Source organism: Gossypium arboreum, chromosome 3, assembly GCF_025698485.1.
Source record: "Gossypium arboreum isolate Shixiya-1 chromosome 3, ASM2569848v2, whole genome shotgun sequence".
NCBI classification, from domain to species: Eukaryota; Viridiplantae; Streptophyta; class Magnoliopsida; order Malvales; family Malvaceae; genus Gossypium; species Gossypium arboreum.
The window spans coordinates 7,892,994-7,916,250 of NC_069072.1; the positions used below are offsets into that span (position 1 = coordinate 7,892,994).

Here is a 23,257-nt window from a genome sequence, read left to right on the forward strand (position 1 = left end):
TATGGAAAATGTAATTATAAGTGATATTTTAATATTATTCAAAAGAAAATTGTTACCAAAAAATATCTTATTCAAAACATATATGGAAATATATTCTGATTCAAAAATATAGAGATTCAACGGCAGTCTCAAAACAATCCAGCGTCCATTCAAAATTTCCATAATCGGACGATGCCTTTTGTTTCAACTTGAAATTTCATCATTGACTTTATTTTGTTTTTAGAAACATATATATAAAATTGTTCATATAAGGATGAGTAGATGATGAAGATAGGTGGTTTACTCTGTTTAAAATATAGTGTAGTTAAGAGTAATAGAAAGGAGGAAAGGAGGAAAGGTGATGTGGGTAATTAGATCATATGTCTAGGACTCGGGACTTATATACTTGTCGTCTTCTATCTTAAGGTATCATGAGTTAAATTGTTATTCGTAGATCAAAGGAAATCAACTTGGTGTCATAATTTATCCTAAATCATCCGTGATGGTTGAGATTTAATGTAGTAGTTAATAAATAGAACTGTTTAACAGGTAAATTGTGAGAAATTTCTTCAGAAAATCTATTCGTATCACTTTGAGGTTCGACTACTCGAATGATTATAACAATGTGTAGCAAAAGTTAAAGCGACTCAAAAATCACCCATTTTAGAATTTAAGCTTTTAGTGTTCTAGAAATCTAGAATTTTCACTTTTTTTTTAAATTTATTGTTTTCAATTAAAAGAAAATGATGTAATCTAATAGGCGAGAGAAATTTAATAATTATATTAAATTTTGATTAAATTTAAATCTAAATGGACACTATTTTTTGTATTTACAAAAGTCAATACTAAAACTTTATTTAAAAAAGATCTAAATTTTTGAACATTGGCTCACTTGTGGATAACCTCTTTCATTCTTTTATTAGGCTAATCTTGCAAAAATCAGTTCCTTGATGGGGTGGCACTTTTGGCCCCTTTATTGTAAGTTTCTTTTCTTAAAATTATTTTTTTTTTTGTAAGAAAAACGTTGAAAAGCAATAAAGTGGGATCCAACAAAACACTTAGGCCCTACTCCATACGCCATTTATAGCCGATGTCGGTGAGAGTTCAGTAGCATGAATAATTTAGAGATGCTTTGCTTTGGTCCGGCCATTAATGGATGAACCAGCGCCACCACATTCTTGAATAATGCCTGCCTTTTTTTGTGTATCGCAGTTGCTAAAAATAAAAGAAAGAAAGAAAGGATTTAGCTCACAATTAGTTCAACCACTACAATTCACGTATATGTACATATAAATAAATGCTCGGTTTGACATTTCAAATGGCAGTATTTTCTACAATTCATTTCCATACCCATGATTCTACATTACACACTGCTCATGTCAGAGCATAGTGAGAGTGCAAAATGGCTATAATTGGGATGCTAAAAGGGGAAGGGATTGGCATGGCAGCAAAGCAATCCTTTGATGCTAATCATACTTCTCCCTCCATGTGTACAGTAAAAAGAAGACCCAAGAAAGAGCTAGCAAAATATCACCAGCCACTTGTCTTGGCCAATCCCAAGCCAAATCCTCTAACCTTCTCTCAAAATTAACCCTCCAAAGAGCCATTGATAAATGAATGAGTATACACCCTTTGGCGAAGAAGCTCTGGAACTCTTTATCCTTCACAAAGGCTACCATGAAAACCAAGAACCCAATCACGAAAAGAAGCAAACCAACAAAAGAATTGGATGTCTGAATCAAGAGTTGATCATGTGGGGTTGACCCTAAAAGCTTTTCAGCCGTTTCAACACCGTGAGCAAAGATGTTGATCTCGTTGAGACAGAACATGATCAAGGACCCACTCGTTATTGCGATCGCGCGCGGAGTGAAGAATGCAGATCACGAAGAACATTGACAAGCCCATTGTATTGTACCGATTTAAAACAACATCACTTACTTCGGCTGTTATATTACTTGCCTAGATCTCTTCTTTCTGTCTTTACAACTCTAAATCACAATGCGGATTTAAGGGGAAAATAATGTTGGCATTGGTGGGAGTTTCGGTGTAGCATAGCATATGGGAAGGGAATGTGAGAAGAAAATGAGATTGAGAAATTCAATGAAGAGAATCTGATCTGGTATTGGGATTAAATGACTAAAGACTGAGTTGTGATGTTTGTTGGGAAGTGTGCTTTTTTTTTTCTTCACTTTTCAGGCTGTTTTGTGTTCGACGGGTTTTCTGAATTTTCTTTTGTCGGTAAAACTTTGGGTTCTTTATAATCTATGAACCCCGTTGCTGGTTTTTTTCTCCTAGGATGAGATCTCCTATCTAGTTGTGCCTTAAACGTTATTCTACTATTAATTTATTTGAAAATAATTTGAACTCTTAACTTTGGGGAATTCTCTATAGATTAGAAGTTGTTTCGCTTAAGAAGTCTACTAAAATTATTATTGAAAGTGATTGTAGAATGACTATTGAAATATTAAAAGAGAATCTCTCAAACTCTTTGTTGACGAAGCTGCTGTTCGAAAGGTTAAAATGATGCGTAGTTATTTTTAAGTAGTTAAATTCTAGTACATTCCCAGAGAAGTTAACATGGTGGTTGATTGGTTGGCGCGAATTTAACAGTATGTGAGATTGAACTTGAAATCATTGATTTTTCTATGTTTTCTTTTAAGAAGTTGCTTCTTTCTAGAATATAAATTAAGAATTTTCACATCTAATATATTGATTTAAGGATATTTGTACTTTCTCTTTTCTATTAAAAATAAAAATAAAAAAATGTAAGTGGAAATTTTAAACCATTATAATTATAATGGAAATTAATTATCAAATAAATAATTAAAAATTATTGATAATAAGAAAAACATTATGATAACAATTTTTAGATATAGTTAATAAGTGTGTTTATAGAACATAAAGTAATTGTAAAAATGTAATTATTAATATAGTGATTACACTTCAGGGTAATAATATATTAAAATAAATAAACAATCTAATAAAATAAAGGTCATAGTGTTTAATTAGCTATGTAAAATTTCAATTTTCATTTTTTTTTTTGGATAAATAAGATTTTATTCATAAAAGGAAGAAGAAGCAAAGTTTGCTATAAAGAAATACAAAAGGCAACAAAAGCAACCACCACCTATACAATCGAACCCCAATTTCTACACACTAAATCAGTATTATTTATAGCAACCTTTGTTCTCAGTAATCGATCTCGAACAATATTCTTTAGTTGTGAAATTAAAACTTGTATTGATCTTGACGGGCCACCATGAAGTTTGTAGTTTCTTTCTTGCCAAATGAAACAAAGGAAAGCATTCCATGAAAGTTTGATAATGGTGGATTGCAAAGGTTTATGTGTTCCCACTTGCTGAATCCATTCAAGCTCTTCATGCCAAGAGCCTAACACCCTATGCATCTCACGTGCCTGTAATTTTACATAGGTAATTAAACATTATGACCTGTAATTTTTCATGCCAAGCCCTCCTTCAGCCTTGAGATGACATATCTATTCCCAACTCATTTTTGCTCCCCTTGCTGAACCTTCAGAACCTTTCCAAAGAACTGCACATCTTTAATAAACCTGGTAGGAAGAAACATAACCCTGCACTAGAAATTTTGAATACTCTTTTAATATCATTCTCAACTCACTTTTCAACCTGCCAAATATTTCAATTCACTTAATTCAATGAGATCTACTACTATATCACATATTCATATGCATAGTTACACTAAAATCTAATCACTAGGTGATGTTTTAAATATACTCTGAATATTAATTTAATATTTTCTTAAGAATTAATTGTCTAATATTATCAAATGATTCAATTAGATAAAAGTACAGGCTAAAAACTTAAAAAAAAAAAGGAACAATAGTGAACATTAATAATTACAATTAGATGAATTTTCATGTCACATATATTTTTATAAGAAAAAGAAAATTTCTTATAAAATTTTGAATTTATATAACTTTTGATACATTTGTGTACCCCTATCATGTTAGAAATTATTTATATCATGTTTTAATAAAATTTTCAAATTTTATTCTATCTTAAGTCATTTTGCATTTTGTACAAATTGTCATAATATTTTAAAATTTTTATACAAAGTTTAAAATTTCATATAATCCTTCCCCAATCTTAAAATAAGGAGGATAAACATGTTTGAACGCATCCAAACTCATATCCTCCTACATTGAGGACAATATTAATGTTAATCGGGTTAAGACTTAATTGATATTACTATATTTCAATTTTAATGAAAATTGGTTAAGGTTTGATATTAAAATATGAATAATTTGTTATCACAATTCAATTTAGAAAAAATTATTACGTAATTATTTATATATATATATATATTTAAAATTATGTATTTAAAAGATTGGTTTATGTGTTTACTCAAATGCTGATTTAGGATTTGCTTATGATTAATTAGAGAAACTTTTAAAAGAAAATTATTTAAATAATTATAATTTTAAGTTTAAATGATATATTAGAGGACTCGATTTGTAAATCTACTCACAAGTTAGGTTAGGATTTGTAGTTGATTCGCTCAATGACATATATTTATTTACGATGAATTTAGTATTTATATTTGATTCACTTATAGGATAAAAGTTTTCTTTTTAAAAAAAAATTTAGGGTTAATATATTATTTAAGATCTATGACTGAGTGTGTACTTTTGGCACTCGAATTTTTTATCCAATTAAATACTCATATTTGATAAATTTTATAAATTTTGAGGGTTAATTTTTTTAATTTTTAGAATTTAAACTAAAAGGAAAAATTTTATAAATATTGAGGACTGAATTTGTTGAATATCTAAAATCATTATTAGATAAATAAAAAAAAAAGCCCACGTCAACTTTGTCACTCATCTAACAAGAGAATAACTGAAATGTTAAGTTTAGTGACTAAATAAAAAAAATAATAGTTTGGTGAATAAAATAGAACGCGAAATCTTCCCTCTTTGCCTTCAATTACATCTGAAAACGACTTGTAAACCTTATTATGACCGTCCCTCATTGGTTGTCCGCGGATTCCATTATCAAGAAGTGTATCCACGACTTCTTGTACCAATTTTTCTTGACACATTACTAATTCCTCTGGCGTAGATCTACTTGTTGTTAATAGATCGGTAAGAGAATTATTTCGATAGATAACTCTTCTATAGAGTTCATTAATATCCGAACTCATTAGTTTACCCCCATCTATCTGAATGATCGGTCTTAACTCGGGAGGAAGAATAAGTAATAGACATAAAACCATCCATTTTGGTTCTATATTTGTTCGAATAAAATGCTTAGCCAATTCCATGCATCTAACCAAAAAATCCTTTATTTAATAACTATTTTTGTAGTTTACCCTAAATATTTAGGGTTTCATCATAAACTAAAGGCTTAGTAAAAAAACCTTCAATAAAAAATAAGAAAAAGTCAATTGAGCCCTTATGAAGATAGTACCCCCAATTGAGCACTTAGTGACAAAAAATCAATAGATTTTTTCCGTTAAAACTATCAATTGACCGGTTTACCTCGCTAACATGGCCGACCGGATTATTATCACATGGCAACATGTTGACATGACATGCCACTTCAGTAAAAAAAAAAATTTAAAAAAAATTCAAAAAAGATTTTTATAAAATAATTAAAATGTACATATAGAATAAATGTGAACATATGAGTATCCAAATTCATTTTAAATGAGTGCAAAATTATAAAAACTTAGAAACATATATACAAAATTAAAAAAATTCTAAAAATATATAAAACTATATATTGAATATAGGTATTCTCAATCAAACTAATAGTGCAATAATAAATAACTTTTCTTAAAATGAAGTATTGACTGAAACAACTTAAGCTAATTCACATTAAACAACTTCGGTTGCATTATTTGAACAAAATTGTTTTAACCTTAAGTTAATAAATTAATAGTATGTTTGGTTGGATGGAATTGCTATGCCATTTCTGCCTTATTCAGCTGGCCTTCTGATGATTTATACGTTTGGTTCACCGTTTAGGTGATTCAGATTTAGCTATTTGACCATATTCCTCACCTCCTGTAATAGGTATTCAGAGTGAGGGCACCAATTGCTATTCAACACACACGCCGAATACATTTTCAGATTTTGGGACCAAAATAGCTGATTTCTTCTCCCAAAATTCTGCTCCGATTTCTTCCAACCTTTTCTCCAAATCAAGCATCCATCCATCTACCCTTCATCTTCATCTCCTCAAAGGTACGTTTTTTTTTTTTACTTCAACCCGATGCCTTCTCTCACCCAAACCTCTCTTGCTTGCTTTGCCTCCGCCACTTTCATTCCTCCGCTCTTTCATGTCAGTCAACTGAAGTCACTAGTTCCTCCGTTCTTCTCGATAGCCTCTATCTTGTTTATGATTTCAGTTTAGGGGTTTGCCCTGTTCTGTTCTTTTTTTTTGCTTTTCTTCTCTATGATTCTTGTTTATAGCAGAGAAATAACTGTTTGTCTTATTGTTACTGCTAGTGGATGTTCATTAATTTATTGATTTCGGTTCCTCTCTAATGCTTTATAGTTCATATTTAGTTCATCTGTGCCTTTTTTATGGTTCTATGTTTTGTTGACCTAGTTTAGGATATGGATTAAATTTGGGATATCTTCACATTTGGTGGTCTTTGTTGATGCTATTCTGCACTGAACCAATCTATCTCTATGTTGCTTGATTTGCTTTGTCTAAACCCTATACCAGTGGTTGCAGGTTGATAGGCCACTTGGCTTAATTACTTACTGCTTCTTGTTCCTCCTGATTACTATATTTGCTTGTAATTTCAGGTTCTTGCTTTTGTAGCCTCATTGCATTCTATTATTTCTACTAAGCACAATAACTCAGACTTGACTTACTCTCTTGCTATAGTAATCTAGAAATAGATGGAAACATATCTATGAAATGTTGTTCTGTATTTTTCTTCACAAGCACATTAATAGAAAACTGTATAATTTATCCGGATGAAGTATATATTAATAGAAAACTGTATAATTTACCCGGGTAAAGTATGTATTAATAGAAAACTGTATAATTTACCCGGGTAAAGTATGTATTAACAGAAAACTGTATAATTTATCCGGATGAAGTATGTATTAATAGAAAACTGTATAATTTACCCGGGTAAAGTATGTATTAACAGAAAATTGTATAATTTACCCGGATGAAGTATGTATTAACAGATATACTTAAGATCTAGTTGGCACTTAAAATCTAGTTGGACTACCACGTAGGATTATCATTAGGAGATAATAATAACATAAATGACTAAAACGTAACATTTCAAATATAAGTGACTAAAATGTAACCCGAGGCAAACAAAAGTGACTATTTTTGTAGTTTATCCATAAATAAAACATTGCAATATATGTAAAATTTATTAATGTATATATATAATAAACTCAAATAAACAATGAAAAGATAATAAATTCTTAGATATATATATTTGTTTAATTTAAAAGCAGCTTTTATAAAATATTTTGAAATCTACCAAATAACGGAAAATATTTTACATAAATTCATCCAAACACCGTAAAAGTAAATCATTTCTAGAAAAGTAAATCATTTTCCATAAATTATTTTCCGGAAAATATTTTCTTGGCAAACAAACGAGCCTAAATATGTATTGAAGTTTAAAAATAATAAAGCAGATTATATATTTTTTATAGTGTTATATATTTTAATTTTTAATTCATATAATAATAGTTATATAATGAATGTTATTAAATTATATTTTTATTAAATTATATTTAATAATAGTTATGTTAAAATATGGTTAAACTATTTATTATTTTATTAAATTATTTTAATAATAATCTTATTAAAATTTAATAACAATAACAATATTCATCTCCTTAACAAAAATTCGCTAAGGGTATTCGGTCATTTTAGTTTTTTCCTTATACTATTACAACATCATTCCATTCAACCAAACACAAGAATACTTCTATTCCATTCCATTCAACCAAACAGTTGAATTACTTATTACAGTTCTATTCCATTACAGTTCTATTCCATTACAGCTCTATTCAATTACAGCCCTATTCCATTACAGTGAACCAAACGTGATGTAAAAGTGCAAAATAATGCAAGATGCCTGCCTCTCTGCACTTCTTGTCCAACAAACTCCCTTTACAATATGAACATATAAGCAGTTAAAATGGAACTTTGATTTAAATTGGAAAATTAAATTTGCACATACCAATGAAAGCAGATATTCCACTCCAATTGCAGAATAAAATAGCCTAAGTTCGTACTGTGAATCAGACGAGGCAGGGTAGTTAACAAGTATAAGATTTAAGGTTGTTTTAAGTGCTTTGCGTACCTTGTGGACTATTTAATTGGAAAATGACCGATAAGAGGATCCATAATCGTTCAGCGCACCGCTGAGTATGTACGTGTTAATTGGGGACATCAGTACATCTCCAATGCTACCCATGTTAAGAACAAGGCAGAATAATTAAAAAAAAAAAATGGAGGAGAATGATTTTCTGCATTGAGTAAAACTGGAAATATTGGGCTATTATATAGCCTTACAGAGCAACTAAAAAAATAGAAAATAAAGGAGCCATTACTAACAACCAAATAAACTTAAACTACTAAAATATCTCATGAAAATAGGGATTTATTGACCAAACTTCAACCAACAAACTCTATCATTTCCTCCCTTAAACTGAAATGTCTTGAACATTCGGTTTATATTAGTAAAAACACACTCCCAAAAGCTTTCATAACTTTAATAACCGATTCAGCTTGAGTGGTTTAGTCATCACATTTGCCAATTGATCTTGCGAACCACAATGAACCAGCTCCACGCTTTCATCATTTGTCAACTCTCGAAGAAAATGAAAACACACATCTATATGTTTAGTACGATGCATTACTGGATTCTTTGAGAGTTTATTGTTGAGCTACTGTCACATAGAACAGTGCTTGCTTCATGATTCTGACCCAACTTTTCTAATACTCTTCTCAACCATATTGTCTGACATGTGCATGATGCAGCATCAATGAATTCAGCCTTTGTAGGAGATAAACTCACAACGGTTGCTTCTTAGAGGCCCATGATACTGCCCCTGAACATAGAAGAACTGCATATCCTGAAGTGCTCTTCCTATCTTCTATGTCTCCAGCATAATAACTATCTATGTAAGCAACAAGTTTTTCAACTCCTCCCTTCTTGTAAAAGATCCCAAACTCAGTTGTACCTTTCAAATATCTCAATCCTCGTTTCGCCACTTGCAAATACATCTCAGTAGGATTTTTCATATATCCACTTAAAAGACGTCACAACAAATATCATGTCATGTCATGTTGTCGTAAGATACATGAGATTACCCACAACTTACTTATAATAAGTCTTATCCACTTTAACTCCTCCATCTTTTGCAAGCTTGAACTCAGGGACAATTGGATTTTGAACTGGGTTACTTTTATCCATTCCAAATCGCTTCATCACTTCTAATGCATACTTAAATTGACTGATAAATATGCCATTAGTTTTCTGAAGAACTTTAAGACCAAGGAAATACCGCATCCTTCCAAGATCTATCATGTCAAACTCATGCTTCATTGAATCTTTGAACTCATTAATCATGAACTCATCATTACCAGAAACAAGAAGATCATGAACAGATACACTAACAATTACCACTTTGCCATCTTGCCTTTTAATGAACAAAGTATGCTCATAAGTGCATTTTTTGAAACCCTCCTTGATGAAGTAAGCTTCCACTCGGCTGTACCATGCATGTAGTGCTTGCTTAAGCCCATAAAACACCTTCTTTAGATTATATACCTTCTGCTCATTTCCCTCCTAGATGTAGCCATTTGATTGTTTCAGAAAGATAGTCTTATTTAATTCACCATGTAAAAATGCAGACTTCATATATATAGCTGATGGATAGTCCATCCTCTTTGAGCCGCAAATGCTACAACTAACTGAACCGTTTCCATACGTGCAACAGGTGAAAAAACTTCAGTGTAATCTATTCCATGTTGTTCCGCATACCCCTTTACGACAAGCCTTGCATTGTAATTTTCAACCTCACCATTCTCATCATATTTAGTCTTGTAAACCCATTTTACCCCTTCCTTATTTTGTCCTTAAGTTAATTCAGTCAATTCTCAACTGTCATTTCTCTCTATTGCTTCCATTTCCACATCCATTGCTTTCCTCCATTTCTCACTTTTGATAGCATCTTCAAAATGCATAGGATCATTCGTTGCAGAAATGACCAAATAAACTTCATTATCTTCTTTAGAAAGCCCTTCTTCAGTCACATAATCCTTCACCCAACTTGGTGGTCGCCTATTTCGTCCTCCATGTAAATTGCTATCCGCAATCAAAGAATCTGAGGAAGAATTCTCTTCTTCTACATCATCAACATCAAACTCTCTTGGGGTTCAGTTTCAGTCGTTTTGCTTACATCTTCATCGCATTCTAATTCACACTCAATTGCTTTCTCGTTATTTTTATCCCAATCCCAAAATCTACTTTCTTCAAATACAACATCTATGCTTATTATAATTTTTTATGAATTAGGATCATAAAGCCTATAAGCCTTTGGCTCATCACTGACACCTAACAATACACATCGCTCTTATCATCTAACTTAGTTCTCTTTTTATCAGACACATGAGCATGAGAAATGCAACCAAAAATACGAAAATACTCAACTGAAGGTTTGACTCCACTCCAAGCTTCTTCCGGGGTTCTATCTTTAACTACAAGAGTTGGGCTTTGATTTAGCACATGGACAGTCCAATTTACTGCTTCAGGCCAAAAGGACTTTCTTTCCTGAGAGCATGCTGCGAATCATATTAATAATTGTCCTGTTCTAATGCTCCATGACTCCATTTTGTTGCGTTGTATATGCAACTGTCAATTGTCTCTAAATAACATGATCATCATTAAGTTTTTTGAATTCTTGTGATGTAAACTCTCTACCTCAATCAATGCATAAACATTTGATAGCCGAATTTGTTTCTTTCTCAATACGAATTTTAAAAATTTTAAAGACAACAAAGGCTTTCGCCTTCCCTGTGAGAAAATAAACCTAATTTTTTCTACTAAAATCATTAATGAAAGTGATTAGGTACCTCTTTCCACTATTAAAATTGGGCTTGATTGGTCCACAAATGTCAGCATGAATTAACTGAAGGATATGTGTTGCTCTCCAAGTGCTTTTCTTTGGAAATGAGGCTCTTTGTTGCTTTCCCACTATCCAATTTTTACACAGCTTTGAAGAAGACTCCAATTCTAGTAACCCACTCACCGTCTTCTCTTCTTGAAGTGTCTTTAGTTCTTTGTAGCTGAAGTGTCTATATCTACGATGCCAGAGCTGAACCTTTTCTTCTGTAGTTGTGTTGAAACAGGTGAACATTGTGGACTGAGAGACTGTATGTAATCTGAACATCCGGTTCCCAGACATCTTCGTATACATGATTAAAACTTTCTCTGAATGATACACTTTGCATTTGTCATGTTGAAACAGAATGACCAGCCCTTTTTTCCTAAAACTATCTGATGCTTAATAAACTATTCTTTAGTTCTGGCACATAGACACCCCTGTGATTACTTGCACCATTCCATCCACTTGTAGCCTTACATTACCCCTTTCGATTACAACAATGCTTGTGTTGTTGCTAAGCTTCACCGTATCTTTAAAATTTTCATCAAAATCTAAGAAGTACTCTTCCTTTCCACACATATGATTGCTACATCCTGAATCAAGAAACCAAGTATCTTCTCTGTTAGTGATTTCTGTATTTACAAAAGCCATCAATTACATTTCCTCTTAAATCTTTGCAAAATTCGCTTCTTTACCGGAACATTCCCATTGAAAATATCCCAGCTTGTGACATCTATAACATTCTACCGTGGCTCTATCGAAACTCTGCTTACCTCGTCCTCTTCCTTTACCTTTGAAGCCACCACATCCTCTAGTCCAGCCACTAGAACAATCTCCATGAGTGATCTTCAAAGCATGTTCTTCATCATCATGAGATCTCATACGTTGTTCATGCACTAGCAAGCTGCTTTGCAATTCAACAATGGTTAGGATACTTGTATCCCAGGACTCCTCAATACTACAAACAACATAATTAAACTTGCTAGTAACGGATCTCAAAATAGTACCATCTTCCAGAACCTCACCATTAGCCATCATCTTATTGACTATGATGAGAGTTCGAACAAAAAACTCATTAACAAATTCCCCTACTTTCATATGAAAAATTTCAAATTCTGTGCGAAGAGCTTGTAGGTGTGCACATTGGACTCGTGTTGTGCCTTGATATTTTTGCTTCATGGAATCCCATATGCTCTTTGATGTATCCTTGTTAAGAATTATCTCCAGAATTGTATGATTCAAAACCTGAAACAAATAATTCTTGGCTTTCAAATCTTTTAGTTTTTTATCTTCAATGCTCCTATTCTATGCATTAGTTGCATCTTTCGCTGCAACAGGAATGCCATTCTCCACCAATCCCCAATACTCCTTGGAACATAAAAAATTCTCCATAAGCATCGCCCAATGATCATAATGCACATCAAACTTCGGAATTGCTGGCTACACAAAAGATCCCTCTGTTGCCATAGTTTAAGAAGACTGCAATTTCTAAATGAACTAGGCTTTTTAATGGCGCTGATACCAAATGTTAAGAACAAGGAAGAATAATTAGAGAACAAAAGAAATGGAGGAGAATGATATTCTGCCTTGAGTAAAATTGAAAATACTAGACTATTATATAACCTTACATAGCAACTAAAAAAATAGAAAAGGAGTCATTACTAACGACCAAATAAACTTAAAGGCTAAAATATCCCATGAAAATAGGGATTTATTGAACAAACTTTGACTAACAAACTCTATCAACCCAAAGTTCCCAAAGACAACGGCGCTTTGTTTATCCCATCAGCATAGTGAAACAACCCACCACCGTTGTTCGGCGTAACACTTGATTTTTTATCTTTGTAAATATGTGAACACAACTGTTTTTTTGGTAAAACATCAAAAGCAATAAAAGGTAAATATGAAGGACGCTAAAATCATCCCTTGGATGATTGAGTGAGTATTGCGCGGCAGGCAAGATGGTGGAGTCTCTGGTGTAGTGTATGCCATGCTGAAGTATTTGTAGATCCTGTCGAAAGGGCTCGTATCCAGGGAACCAGTAATTGTCTGTCAGATCCGGAGGTATTTCACCTTTAGCAAAATCGTCCTAGCTAGAAGGAGTTAGCTATGAAGTTTCGAGTGACCGTTGTAATGTGTGGACATGTATATAGGAAAAGGAGCATATCCGGTAATTCCCACTGCAGCGCCAAATAAACTTGTGTTTTTGTGTTGAATGAAAGCAAGTATGACTGAAAAGGGCGAGAGACTTGTATCGGGCGTGTATTCCGATACATGTCGCCTGCTATCTCCAATATCGGTGTGAGTAGGAATGTTGCGCGAGTGAAGTAAAACCTGGTACTGTTGATGGTAAATTTGTACATTTCATTGCACTACCGTAAGATTTGGCGGGTGGTTGGAGAAACAGACCTGGTTCCTGTGTTTCCAAAGTTGCCAACGAATTAGGATCTATTCGTTGTACATGACTTGGTGTCTGATTTCTGTCTTGGAATATTGTTGAATCCACTGACTAATCCATTCTCTAATGTCTGTTACACCAAGTTACCCCGAACGAATAGAGTACTGAGATCCAAATCATGTGGCTTTAGCGAAGGGGCATTGGTTGACGCGATAATTTCTACTAATCAATTAACGGATAAGAAAAGAGAAATTGATTTTTTTTTATCGCTAACCATGAATTAGATGTAAATTTTTTTTATAAAGGCTCAGTTTTTAAATGCGCCTTTTTTAGTAAATAAATAAAATAAATAATGGGAAAGAATTTGAAACCCCGGCGAAGCGGGGTTGTTGATACAGTTCATAATAAAATCTCGTCAAAGGTTGAACTGAAGAGAAACAAGCAATGCAGCTTTATAATGTGGAGGTTTCTTCAACCAACCATGCTTCCATACATTAACCTCCACGCTATGCCTCCACGCCTTCATCAATTACCTTCCTTCTAATAAGCAATCAAGGGCAGTGTAACTATCTGCTGCCATAGGGGGCATATAGTGGGGATGTAAATGGGAAATTATCTCGCCTCCAGCACTCTAAAACTCGATCAGTCTTCGTTTTGATTCAACTACCACCATTGTTTAGGTAAGAACCCTTAGTTCAAAGCTTCAGAAACCTTGAATCCTCAACTCCCATCAAGTTTTAGAGCAACATTGAAGCTCTCCAAGCTCACCAACCAATAGCCAACTACGAACATATTCAATTCTTGAAGAAAACTTATACAGAGAATCATTGGTAATAGTTCGAAACTCCATGCATTTTGCTCTGCCTGTTCATCATTGGGTAGGCCAAAACAACGGTCTCTGTAATCAGTTTTGGAATTGTAAACAATTTTGCGGTAAGCCATAACCAGACAGAAGAATGTAGCAGTCAAAATTATAAGGCGTTAAATGCAACATTCAAACACCCCAAACAAAGGAAAAGTCTGCTTACCTCTTTTTTCAATCTAAAATTCGATTTTTAACTGCTTCCAGTCTCTGTATTTATCTTTTTAAATAAATAAAGAAAAACAAAAGATAAAGATAAAGAGAGAATGGTTTTTTGTTGACTTGACTGAGCCAGAGCCGGCAAAAGCCGTCTCTGTTTGATATTTTTATAGATAGTACAGTATCAAGTATTAGAACAAGTCATTATTATGTGACTACATTTCTCAAAAATCAAAGACGGCCCTAGTTTCCTTGGCGGTTAATTAAAGCTTCCTCTTTCTATGTGTTTCTCATTTCTTAACACCTTTCAAGGTACTATGTTGTTCCCCACTGTTGTAGTCTTCTGAAATATTTCTGGGTTTTGATTGTTTCTTGGATTGGAGTTATTTTCATCAGCTTCTGAGGTCGAATATTCATGTTACTGGTAGCATATTCTAATTTGGAAACTTGGTCAAGGGGGTGGTAACTTTGAAATGGTCAAACGAGATTAGGATGAAGCTTGGATTTCAATCCGTCGTGTAGTTCTAATTCTTCAACTTTAATATAGAGTTAGCTAGTATTATTGTAGATGGCGAATTACGGTTGTTGAAGATTATTGTTGATTGTAATTGTGTATATAACATTGAAACATGGGTTGCATGAGTTCCAAGTCTGCGGCTCTTAAAGATAGCCGTGAGAACCAAAAAAAGAGGCTGACGCGAAAAGGGTCATTAGATAAGCTTGTTCAACGAGCTAATTCATCGGGAAGAGAGGAGGTTGTTCGATCAAAGGATAAAAAAGGTGGTGGTGATGTGAAAGTCTTGTTGGTCAATAAGAAATCCAATGGTTCCAGTCGTTTTTCTTATAATGATCAAGTTAAGAATAAGAGGATCCTTGATAAGTTTGAGGTGGTAGTGAAAAATGAGGTAGAAAAGTGTGGGGTTACGATTGCTGGTCATCACCATCCTGGTTCAGAAAGGGTGCTGAATAGCATAGAAGGAGAGCTGGTTGCAGCAGGATGGCCTTCTTGGCTTGTTGCTGTGGCAGGTGAAGCTATCAATGGATGGATACCACGACGGGCCAGTACCTTTGAGAAGTTGAATAAAGTAAGTTCTCTTACTTGGCTTGGTCTTGTATTGAATTTATTTTGAAGCATGGTCAATGCTCATTATACACAGCTATGCTATTGAACTGAGTACAACTCTGGAAGATGATCATGTTCAGAAATTAGGCTTTAGAATTGATCATTAATTTAACTAATTGAATATTTAAGCTGACATCACTTCACTTCACTTCACTAGTATAGTAACTAATTTGGGATGTCAATTGGATAGGGAACCTTTATATGATCAGAGTAATTAGTTCTAACAAGCAGATCTCTCTCTCTTTTTCTATACACACATACACGTATACATCTTATTAGTTGAAATACTTTTCTAACATCAAGTCTATGGTTTGCCCCTTTTTTGGTAATCTAAGCACACATCTTTGAAGATCCTGTATTCTTGTAGTAGGGTTCATAGTGGTTTAGTTTGACACTGAAACTCAGCCAATTATGCATCTATATCAAGTCTATTTTCCATGATGAAATTCTCATTTTCCTTCATTTGGTTTTTGCATGATAGTATTTCATTCTTGCAGATTGGCCAAGGAACCTATAGTAGTGTGTATAAGGCTCGTGACCTCATTCATAATAAACTGGTGGCTCTGAAAAGAGTGCAGTTCGATAATCATGATCCTGAAAGCGCAAAGTTTATGGCGAGGGAGATTATTCTCTTGCGAAGACTTGATCATCCAAATGTTATGAAACTGGAAGGCTTGATCACATCCCCAACAGGGTGCAGCTTATACCTTGTTTTTGAATATATGGAACATGATCTTGTGGGACTTGCATCACTTCCCAGGATCAAGTTTTCAGAACCTCAGGTAACCTTATAATGGCTTCCATTGTTATCTCTGGCTGCTGTTCAACATTGTCTCTTAATAAACCGGAGTTTAGATGCAATGTGGGTGTAGCAGTCACCTACCTACCTTCATTTTACAATTTATTCAGATGTTAATGGATATTTCTTTTAATTTCAGTATTTGTTTGTTAATGACTTTCTTTCGGTTTTGGGTCAGATTAAATGCTACATGCAGCAACTTCTAAGTGGACTTGATCATTGTCACAGTCATGGTGTCCTTCATCGTGACATAAAGGGTTCAAATCTTCTCATTGACAGTAATGGAATCTTGAAGATTGCAGATTTTGGATTGGCGTGTCATTTTGATCCTCACGATAGTGTTCCAATGACCAATCGTGTAGTGACTCTTTGGTATCGACCACCAGAACTTTTGTTAGGAGCTTCTCACTACGGGGTTGCTGTAGATTTATGGAGTGCTGGTTGCATACTTGGGGAACTGTATTCAGGCAAACCTATTTTGCCTGGGAAAACAGAGGTACCACATTCAAGAGCCTAATTTTAATGAGTAGCCGTTTTGGTCTTCACTGTTAATATAATTACTGTCATTATAATTCCAAGAGAGTATTTGAGAGAAAAGTATTGACTAGAAGTTCCTGGCCTTAACTCAGGGTTGTGATGGTAAAGAGAAATAATATGGAACTTGGTACGGTCATTATAACAGTTCATGCTTGCTTATACTGATATTCAAGTTTTCTTGGAGTTTGGATCTCGTGTGAATAAAAGAATATTCAAATGTATGCCTTAGATTTTGATTGTAATTGGTTTTGTGTTATTAGGTTGTCTTTACTTTGAACTTGATTAAACTTGCCTGTTGATCTTTGTGTTTAGACCATGCAAACGTGCAAAAGCTGATGTTTGCAAACAAAAATGGCAGTTCAGATATATTCTAATAAATGGTTTTGGTGTATGATATGATGCATGTTTTTGTAGTGTGCTTTCCCCCCATTCTTCCATGAAGAAGCAATATGATTTATAAATCCAAATTTCTCTTTAGGTGATTTCATCTCCTATCCATGTGCGAATGAGCACATATGTATAAACTTCCTTGCTAGTTTTAAATTTAAATATTCTCAAAAAAAAAAAAAAAAACATACCAGGGCAGGCTTTTTTTGTTTTCTCCTTTGTATTTTAAAGTAAATGCAGGTATGAGTTAAGTTCTTTGGACCTTGTAGGTTGAGCAATTACATAAGATCTTTAAGCTTTGTGGCTCGCCAACTGATGAATACTGGAGAAGAGCAAAACTACCTCATTCAACTGTGTTCAAGCCTCTACACCCATATAGACGATGTGTTGCTGAAGCATTTAAAGACTTTGCTTCTCCTACTGTAACTCTCTTGGAGACCTTGCTTTCAATTGACCCTGTTAGTCGAAGAACTGCAGCTTTTGCTTTGAAGAGTGAGGTATTCACAATATGATCAATCATCTCCAATGAATTTATTTAATAGAGGAATGTTGTGTGCTCCTTTTTGGCATGGATTTATTATTGCAAAGTAAATTAAGGATCATATACTGACCTCTTTCTAAATAGTGGAGTTAAAAACATTTTTCTTTGTAGTCTTTGAATCAGAACTAAGATGATTGTGATGCAACCATGAAAATACATGTTTTAGCTTGTTGAATTATTAAATTCTTTATGGTCTTAGTTGTTACGAATTTTCACAGGTTATTTTTCTTCTCTTCCTCTTTTTTCAGTTCTTTACAACACAACCTCTTGCGTGTGATCCTTCAAGTTTACCGAGGTATCCTCCTAGCAAGGAGATTGATGCTAAGTTGAGGGATGAAGAAGCTAGAAGGTACATGTTAAATTTGATTCATATCAACTTAAAAGATCAGCATGGTTATATTCTATTTCTGGTATAAATTACTTGTCTGCCTTATTGTCTACTTTCTTACCTATTTCTGATAATGGCAAACATTAATAACTGCTCTTCTTCAATAGAATAAGTGTTTCTTTGATATATATGTATACACACACACATACACTCTCACACACACACATTTTCTGTGGAGTTGTAAGGAGAGGCTTACTTACTACTGAGAAGTGTCCTTCAGATTAATCTATTCTTTTATTTCCCTTAGGCAAAAAGCAGTTGAGAGTAGGGGTTCAAGGGTTGACATGGAAAGGAGGGGACAAAAGGAACCACTTGCAGTACCAGCATCCAAGTCTAATACTGAGTTCACCACATCAACGCAGGTAATTGTTTTTAAAAGAAAATAGATCTGATTGTTGTTCATTCAAGTACTAGTCATACGAAACAAGATCATATTGTGTTCTGAATTTCTTTTGTAGTAAAGGATATAAATTTGAGTTGTTGTTCAACAAAACATTTCTCAAGAATGTAAACATTGTGTGCAGTCACTTAAGTGCTTTTTGGTGAGAACAGGAGGAACTATTTTTATATTCAAATATTTCTCAAGCATTTTTCTTATTTTCTTCCTCAGTGCCCTCGGCTCATGCTTCTGTATAGCTAACCATATTCGATTCTCCCCCATTAATTACAGAGAAGACAACCCCATCCTAATTTGAAGAGCAGGAGTCAGATGTTCAACACTGGTATTTTGATGGAGCCTCCACCCCCTAAACAGACACCTGCTGCAAAGGAAGAAAGCAGAGATTTCCTGGAGCACAATAGAAAGAAAATTTCATATTCGGGTCCATTGGTTGGTGGCTCCGTGTTTAGAAAGTCTGGCAAGGAGCATGATGATCTTCCTATGGTCTTATCCAAAGCTAGCTTATCGAAATTATCTGGCTTAGTAGCGACTAGAACTTTGGCTTCTGATGATCACGGACAGAAACCTGGACCTTTGACTCTACAAGCAGTAAACCATGGAGGCAAGCCTCGAAGATCTTTTACTGATTTTGAGTCTGCCAGAAGACATGATGTTAAGCAACATATGCCAAAGACTGCAGCATCCCCGGTAACAGGAGGTGGAGGAGCCTGCAGTATGGAAACAAGCCGGGTTAGTTACAAAATTGATCAAGCATACATAACTAACATTTATCATTGACCACATTCTTTATTTTGCAATCATCTTTAATCAATGTTACTGATATAGTTACCCCATTTTCCCGATAGTAGTAGTATTTGGTTTTATCTTCTTCTTTAGGCTTTTGTTCGACCGGTATGGTTCTTATTGAAATACTGGTGCAGCATGGTGGAGGTCCCAGGGGAAACAAAATATACGTATCGGGTCCACTACTTGCTCCATCCGACAATGTCGATCAAATGCTTAAAGAGCATGACCGTAAGATCCAAGAGTTTGCTCGAAGAAGAGCACGGCTTCACAAGACAAAACTCTAAAGTTGGCAAACTACAGTAGTTGACAGCAAATTCATATTGCTTCTCTGCTGGTGGTGAAGCTGGACGATATCAGCTACATCTGATGCCCCATACAGATCATAAATAATTAGCTTACACTTTACAGCTACTATTTTGTATAGCAAGCCCATCTTTTAATATCATTATGATTTGTTAAGAATATTATATATTTATTTTATAGGTGGAATTTCTCTCACACAAAGTTCATATGGAATGTACAAAAAGAAAAAATCGTATAAATTCGAGATGAATATAACCTGGTGATTTTTGTTTTAATTTCTCTTATATAATTTAGTAATTTTATTAAAAATGAGTGAAATAATTTTATTTAAATTACATAATCATATTAAGATTAAACAATCATGGAGGTAAGAGTAGAAGTAAAATTAGTTACTTGAGCTCGCTTTGCATATTTTGGGAAATAAAAAATATCAATTTTATTATCATAAATATATAGTTTTTAAATTATTATCTTCTAAAAATATAATTTTAATTTATGTTTCATTATTTGAGATAAAAATAACTTTGATTATTTATTGTATTATAATCAAATTGTAAATTAATGTTCATAATGGTCATTTTCTATTTTAATCACAAGTTACCTTAGAGTTTGAATCTAAATATGTATTTTATCATTAATTTTAATTTTATTGTTGCAATACCTACACTCACCGTTATGGTAACCAATCTCACTATTACCGTTATTTTCAATCTTTCTAAAGCTATACTCACCACCCATCCAAATAGACCATAAAAACGGTTTCACTTTCTCTTTTGTTAGGCTTAAATACTCACTTGACTTGTGAACTTGACATCTCCTTTCAACTTTGTGTCTATGTTTTTTTTTTTTTTTTGTTATTTAAAGTTTTTTCCATCCATTATTTTAGTACTTTTTTGTAAAGTCATTAAGTTTGGAACACGTGACACTTTAAGATTATGCCACATGACAATAATAACCTCATAATGAGATAATCATCTAAATTTTATTATAAGTTTATAAACAATCTTTAAAATAAAAAATAAAATTTACTTTTAAAAAATGTTCTCAAATATGAACTTACTAAAAGGATACAACCTTGTGATGCAACCTTTATCTACAACATTAAGTTTGAGGATATTGATCTCTTATCATTAAATTGGCAATTAGCTAAAGCAATTTGGTTTGATTTGGGATTGAGCATAGATGATCTTAAAAAAAGTTTCATTCTTCGCGATCCTTTCTATAGGGATGAGAACTCAGAAATGCTAATCACAATTAATTTTTTGCTATCTTATGGAATATTTGGTTGTAGAGAAAAAAGGTTCATTTTGAAGATAGATTGGTTAATCCAATTCAAACACTCTATATTGAAAATAATATGATCATGTTATAGGTTAATAATTTCGCCAAGGATCACAATCCATGGCGGAGCCAAGTAGAGGCCTAGAGGGCCATCGCCCCCCAAAGTTTAATTTTTTTTACAATTTAGTCCTTTGTAAATATAATGTGATCTTTCCAAAAATATAAGTAGGCCCCTCAAGGTTTAAGATTTTTACAATTTTCCCATTTATATATGTATATAGCCCTCCTAAAAATATAAATAGTCCCTTCTAATATTCTTATAGTATTAAAAATAATATTAAAAATTTATTCTTGATAAAAACAAAAGGAAAATCTTATTAAAGAAGCTAAATTATTCATGATGACTTTTTGAATGATATTTTGTTAAATAATAATTTAATATTTATTTAATATTTTACTTAAAATAATATTATTTTATAAGTAATACAATAATATATATAAAAAGAAAAGAAAAGATAAACAAACTTTCATCATCTTTCTTCTTCATATTGGTGCTTAGCAAGATATTGATGGAAGCTTATAAAATTAAGTGAAATGTGTATGTTTTTAGATGGAAAATGATTAGGAGATGTTTTCTAACTTGTTAGAAATATAAAAACGAAACAGAAATAACTAGATAATGTTATAGTAAGTTTTGGCCAAAGTGAAGGAGATGTAGAAAACATTGGTCACTTTGTTTAAAATTATATCAAATGATAGCTTGCGAAGCAGTGACTATTCTGGCGAAAACGAAATAAAAAATGGTTAACCGAGTTGAAAGTTATGTGAATTTTGGATCAGAAAACTTAGGTTGTCACTTGATAAACCATGTATATTCTAGCTTGCCTTTAGTAGTTGATTTACTATATTTAGCTATATTAACTTTATTTTTATGAATTTTGAATGATTTAATTAATATTTAAAAGATTATATTTCGGATTGAAAACTAAATATTTTATTTACAAAAACATAAAAATTTTAAAAATTTTAAGTTTGTTAAATAGTAAATAATATGTTTTAAACAGTAAATGTTAATTCTATTCCAATTAGCATTATTTGATCATTTTAATAATATAAATATTAAATTGGTCCATTCAATAATAGAGACTAATTTTATCGGTCCCTATAACAAAAGGACCTCTAACATACATATTAACCTATAAAAATAACATTTAAAAATTTAATTTTTTACAAAAATGGTGAAAATACGGTTTGGACCATCACTTACTAATGTGCAAATAAGTTGCATATTGGTTATTATGTTAGCTGCCAAGTCTTGTTATACTAGAGCTCCAATATGAGTGACCATAAAAAATTTACGAATAGTAAACAACAGTAGTGATATAATTAAAATGAGTGGCCAATAATATGAAATACCAAGTAGTTAAAATTTTTATGTCGATGCTTAGATATTACATCTCCCCAACCCCTCCTTTGTTGAGAAGTAAACAAGTTGTTTGTAACACCCCTAACCTGTTTCCATCGCTGGAATGAGTTACGAGATGTTACCGAACTAAATACTTTTTCATAAATTTTCATGCATCTACTTCTATCATAGTCATTTCATTAGGTACTTTAAACCATCACATAAGTTTACGACATATAACAACCGTATTAAAAGGTTTGATGTTATGTTCCAACATAACCAGATGACTCATTACGCTATCTCAAAATAAAATACTAAGATCAAATACAATAGTCAAATTACAATTGTTCACTTATATAAATGTATCATAATCGAACCACTCCAAACATAAATTCGATATTTCTAACATTCTCAGCGCTCAAGCTTATATATATATTTTTATATCATGCATTTTTAGTATTAAACATTATAACCAGGATGAATAATACCATGATTAAACATAACCAAATTCAAACTTAATATTTAAGCCATATTCGCATGGCTGGAAGTATACATATCAAAATTCAAACAAAATACATTTTAGCCTATACATGCCATAATGTTCACTTAGACAACTAAGAAGAGGGTACCAAAATGTTGTAAGTTGGTGTGATGACTTCGACGATGGTCCAAAGCACGCAAAATGGGTCAGAGCATCTAAATAGGAGACAAGCAAACACACAATATGAGTATTCAACTCAGTAAGTCGTAAGCAATGAAATGTAAT

General features: G+C 32.9%; 2 protein-coding genes and 1 pseudogene across 2 annotated transcripts; 1 reads left to right on the forward strand and 2 right to left on the reverse strand.

The window, feature by feature from the left end:
* Positions 1-1,244: 1,244 nt before the first annotated feature.
* Positions 1,245-1,884, reverse strand: LOC108465434 (uncharacterized; annotated as a pseudogene).
* Positions 1,885-11,536: 9,652 nt separating this feature from the next.
* Positions 11,537-12,157, reverse strand: LOC108465431 (uncharacterized). The gene is made up of 2 exons (XM_017765755.1): positions 11,896-12,157; positions 11,537-11,754 (listed from the first exon to the last, which is right to left on the reverse strand). Exons 1-2 carry the CDS (start codon positions 12,155-12,157, stop codon positions 11,537-11,539), a joined length of 480 nt encoding a protein of 159 aa, XP_017621244.1.
* A 2,488-nt stretch (positions 12,158-14,645) lies between these two features.
* On the forward strand, positions 14,646-20,006 carry LOC108465433 (probable serine/threonine-protein kinase At1g54610). The gene is made up of 8 exons (XM_017765757.2): positions 14,646-15,626; positions 16,162-16,446; positions 16,642-16,959; positions 17,657-17,884; positions 18,177-18,277; positions 18,564-18,678; positions 18,987-19,445; positions 19,637-20,006. The coding sequence occupies exons 1-8, from the start codon at positions 15,171-15,173 to the stop codon at positions 19,784-19,786; spliced, it is 2,112 nt and encodes a 703-aa protein (XP_017621246.1). The 5' UTR covers positions 14,646-15,170; the 3' UTR covers positions 19,787-20,006.
* Positions 20,007-23,257: the final 3,251 nt, after the last annotated feature.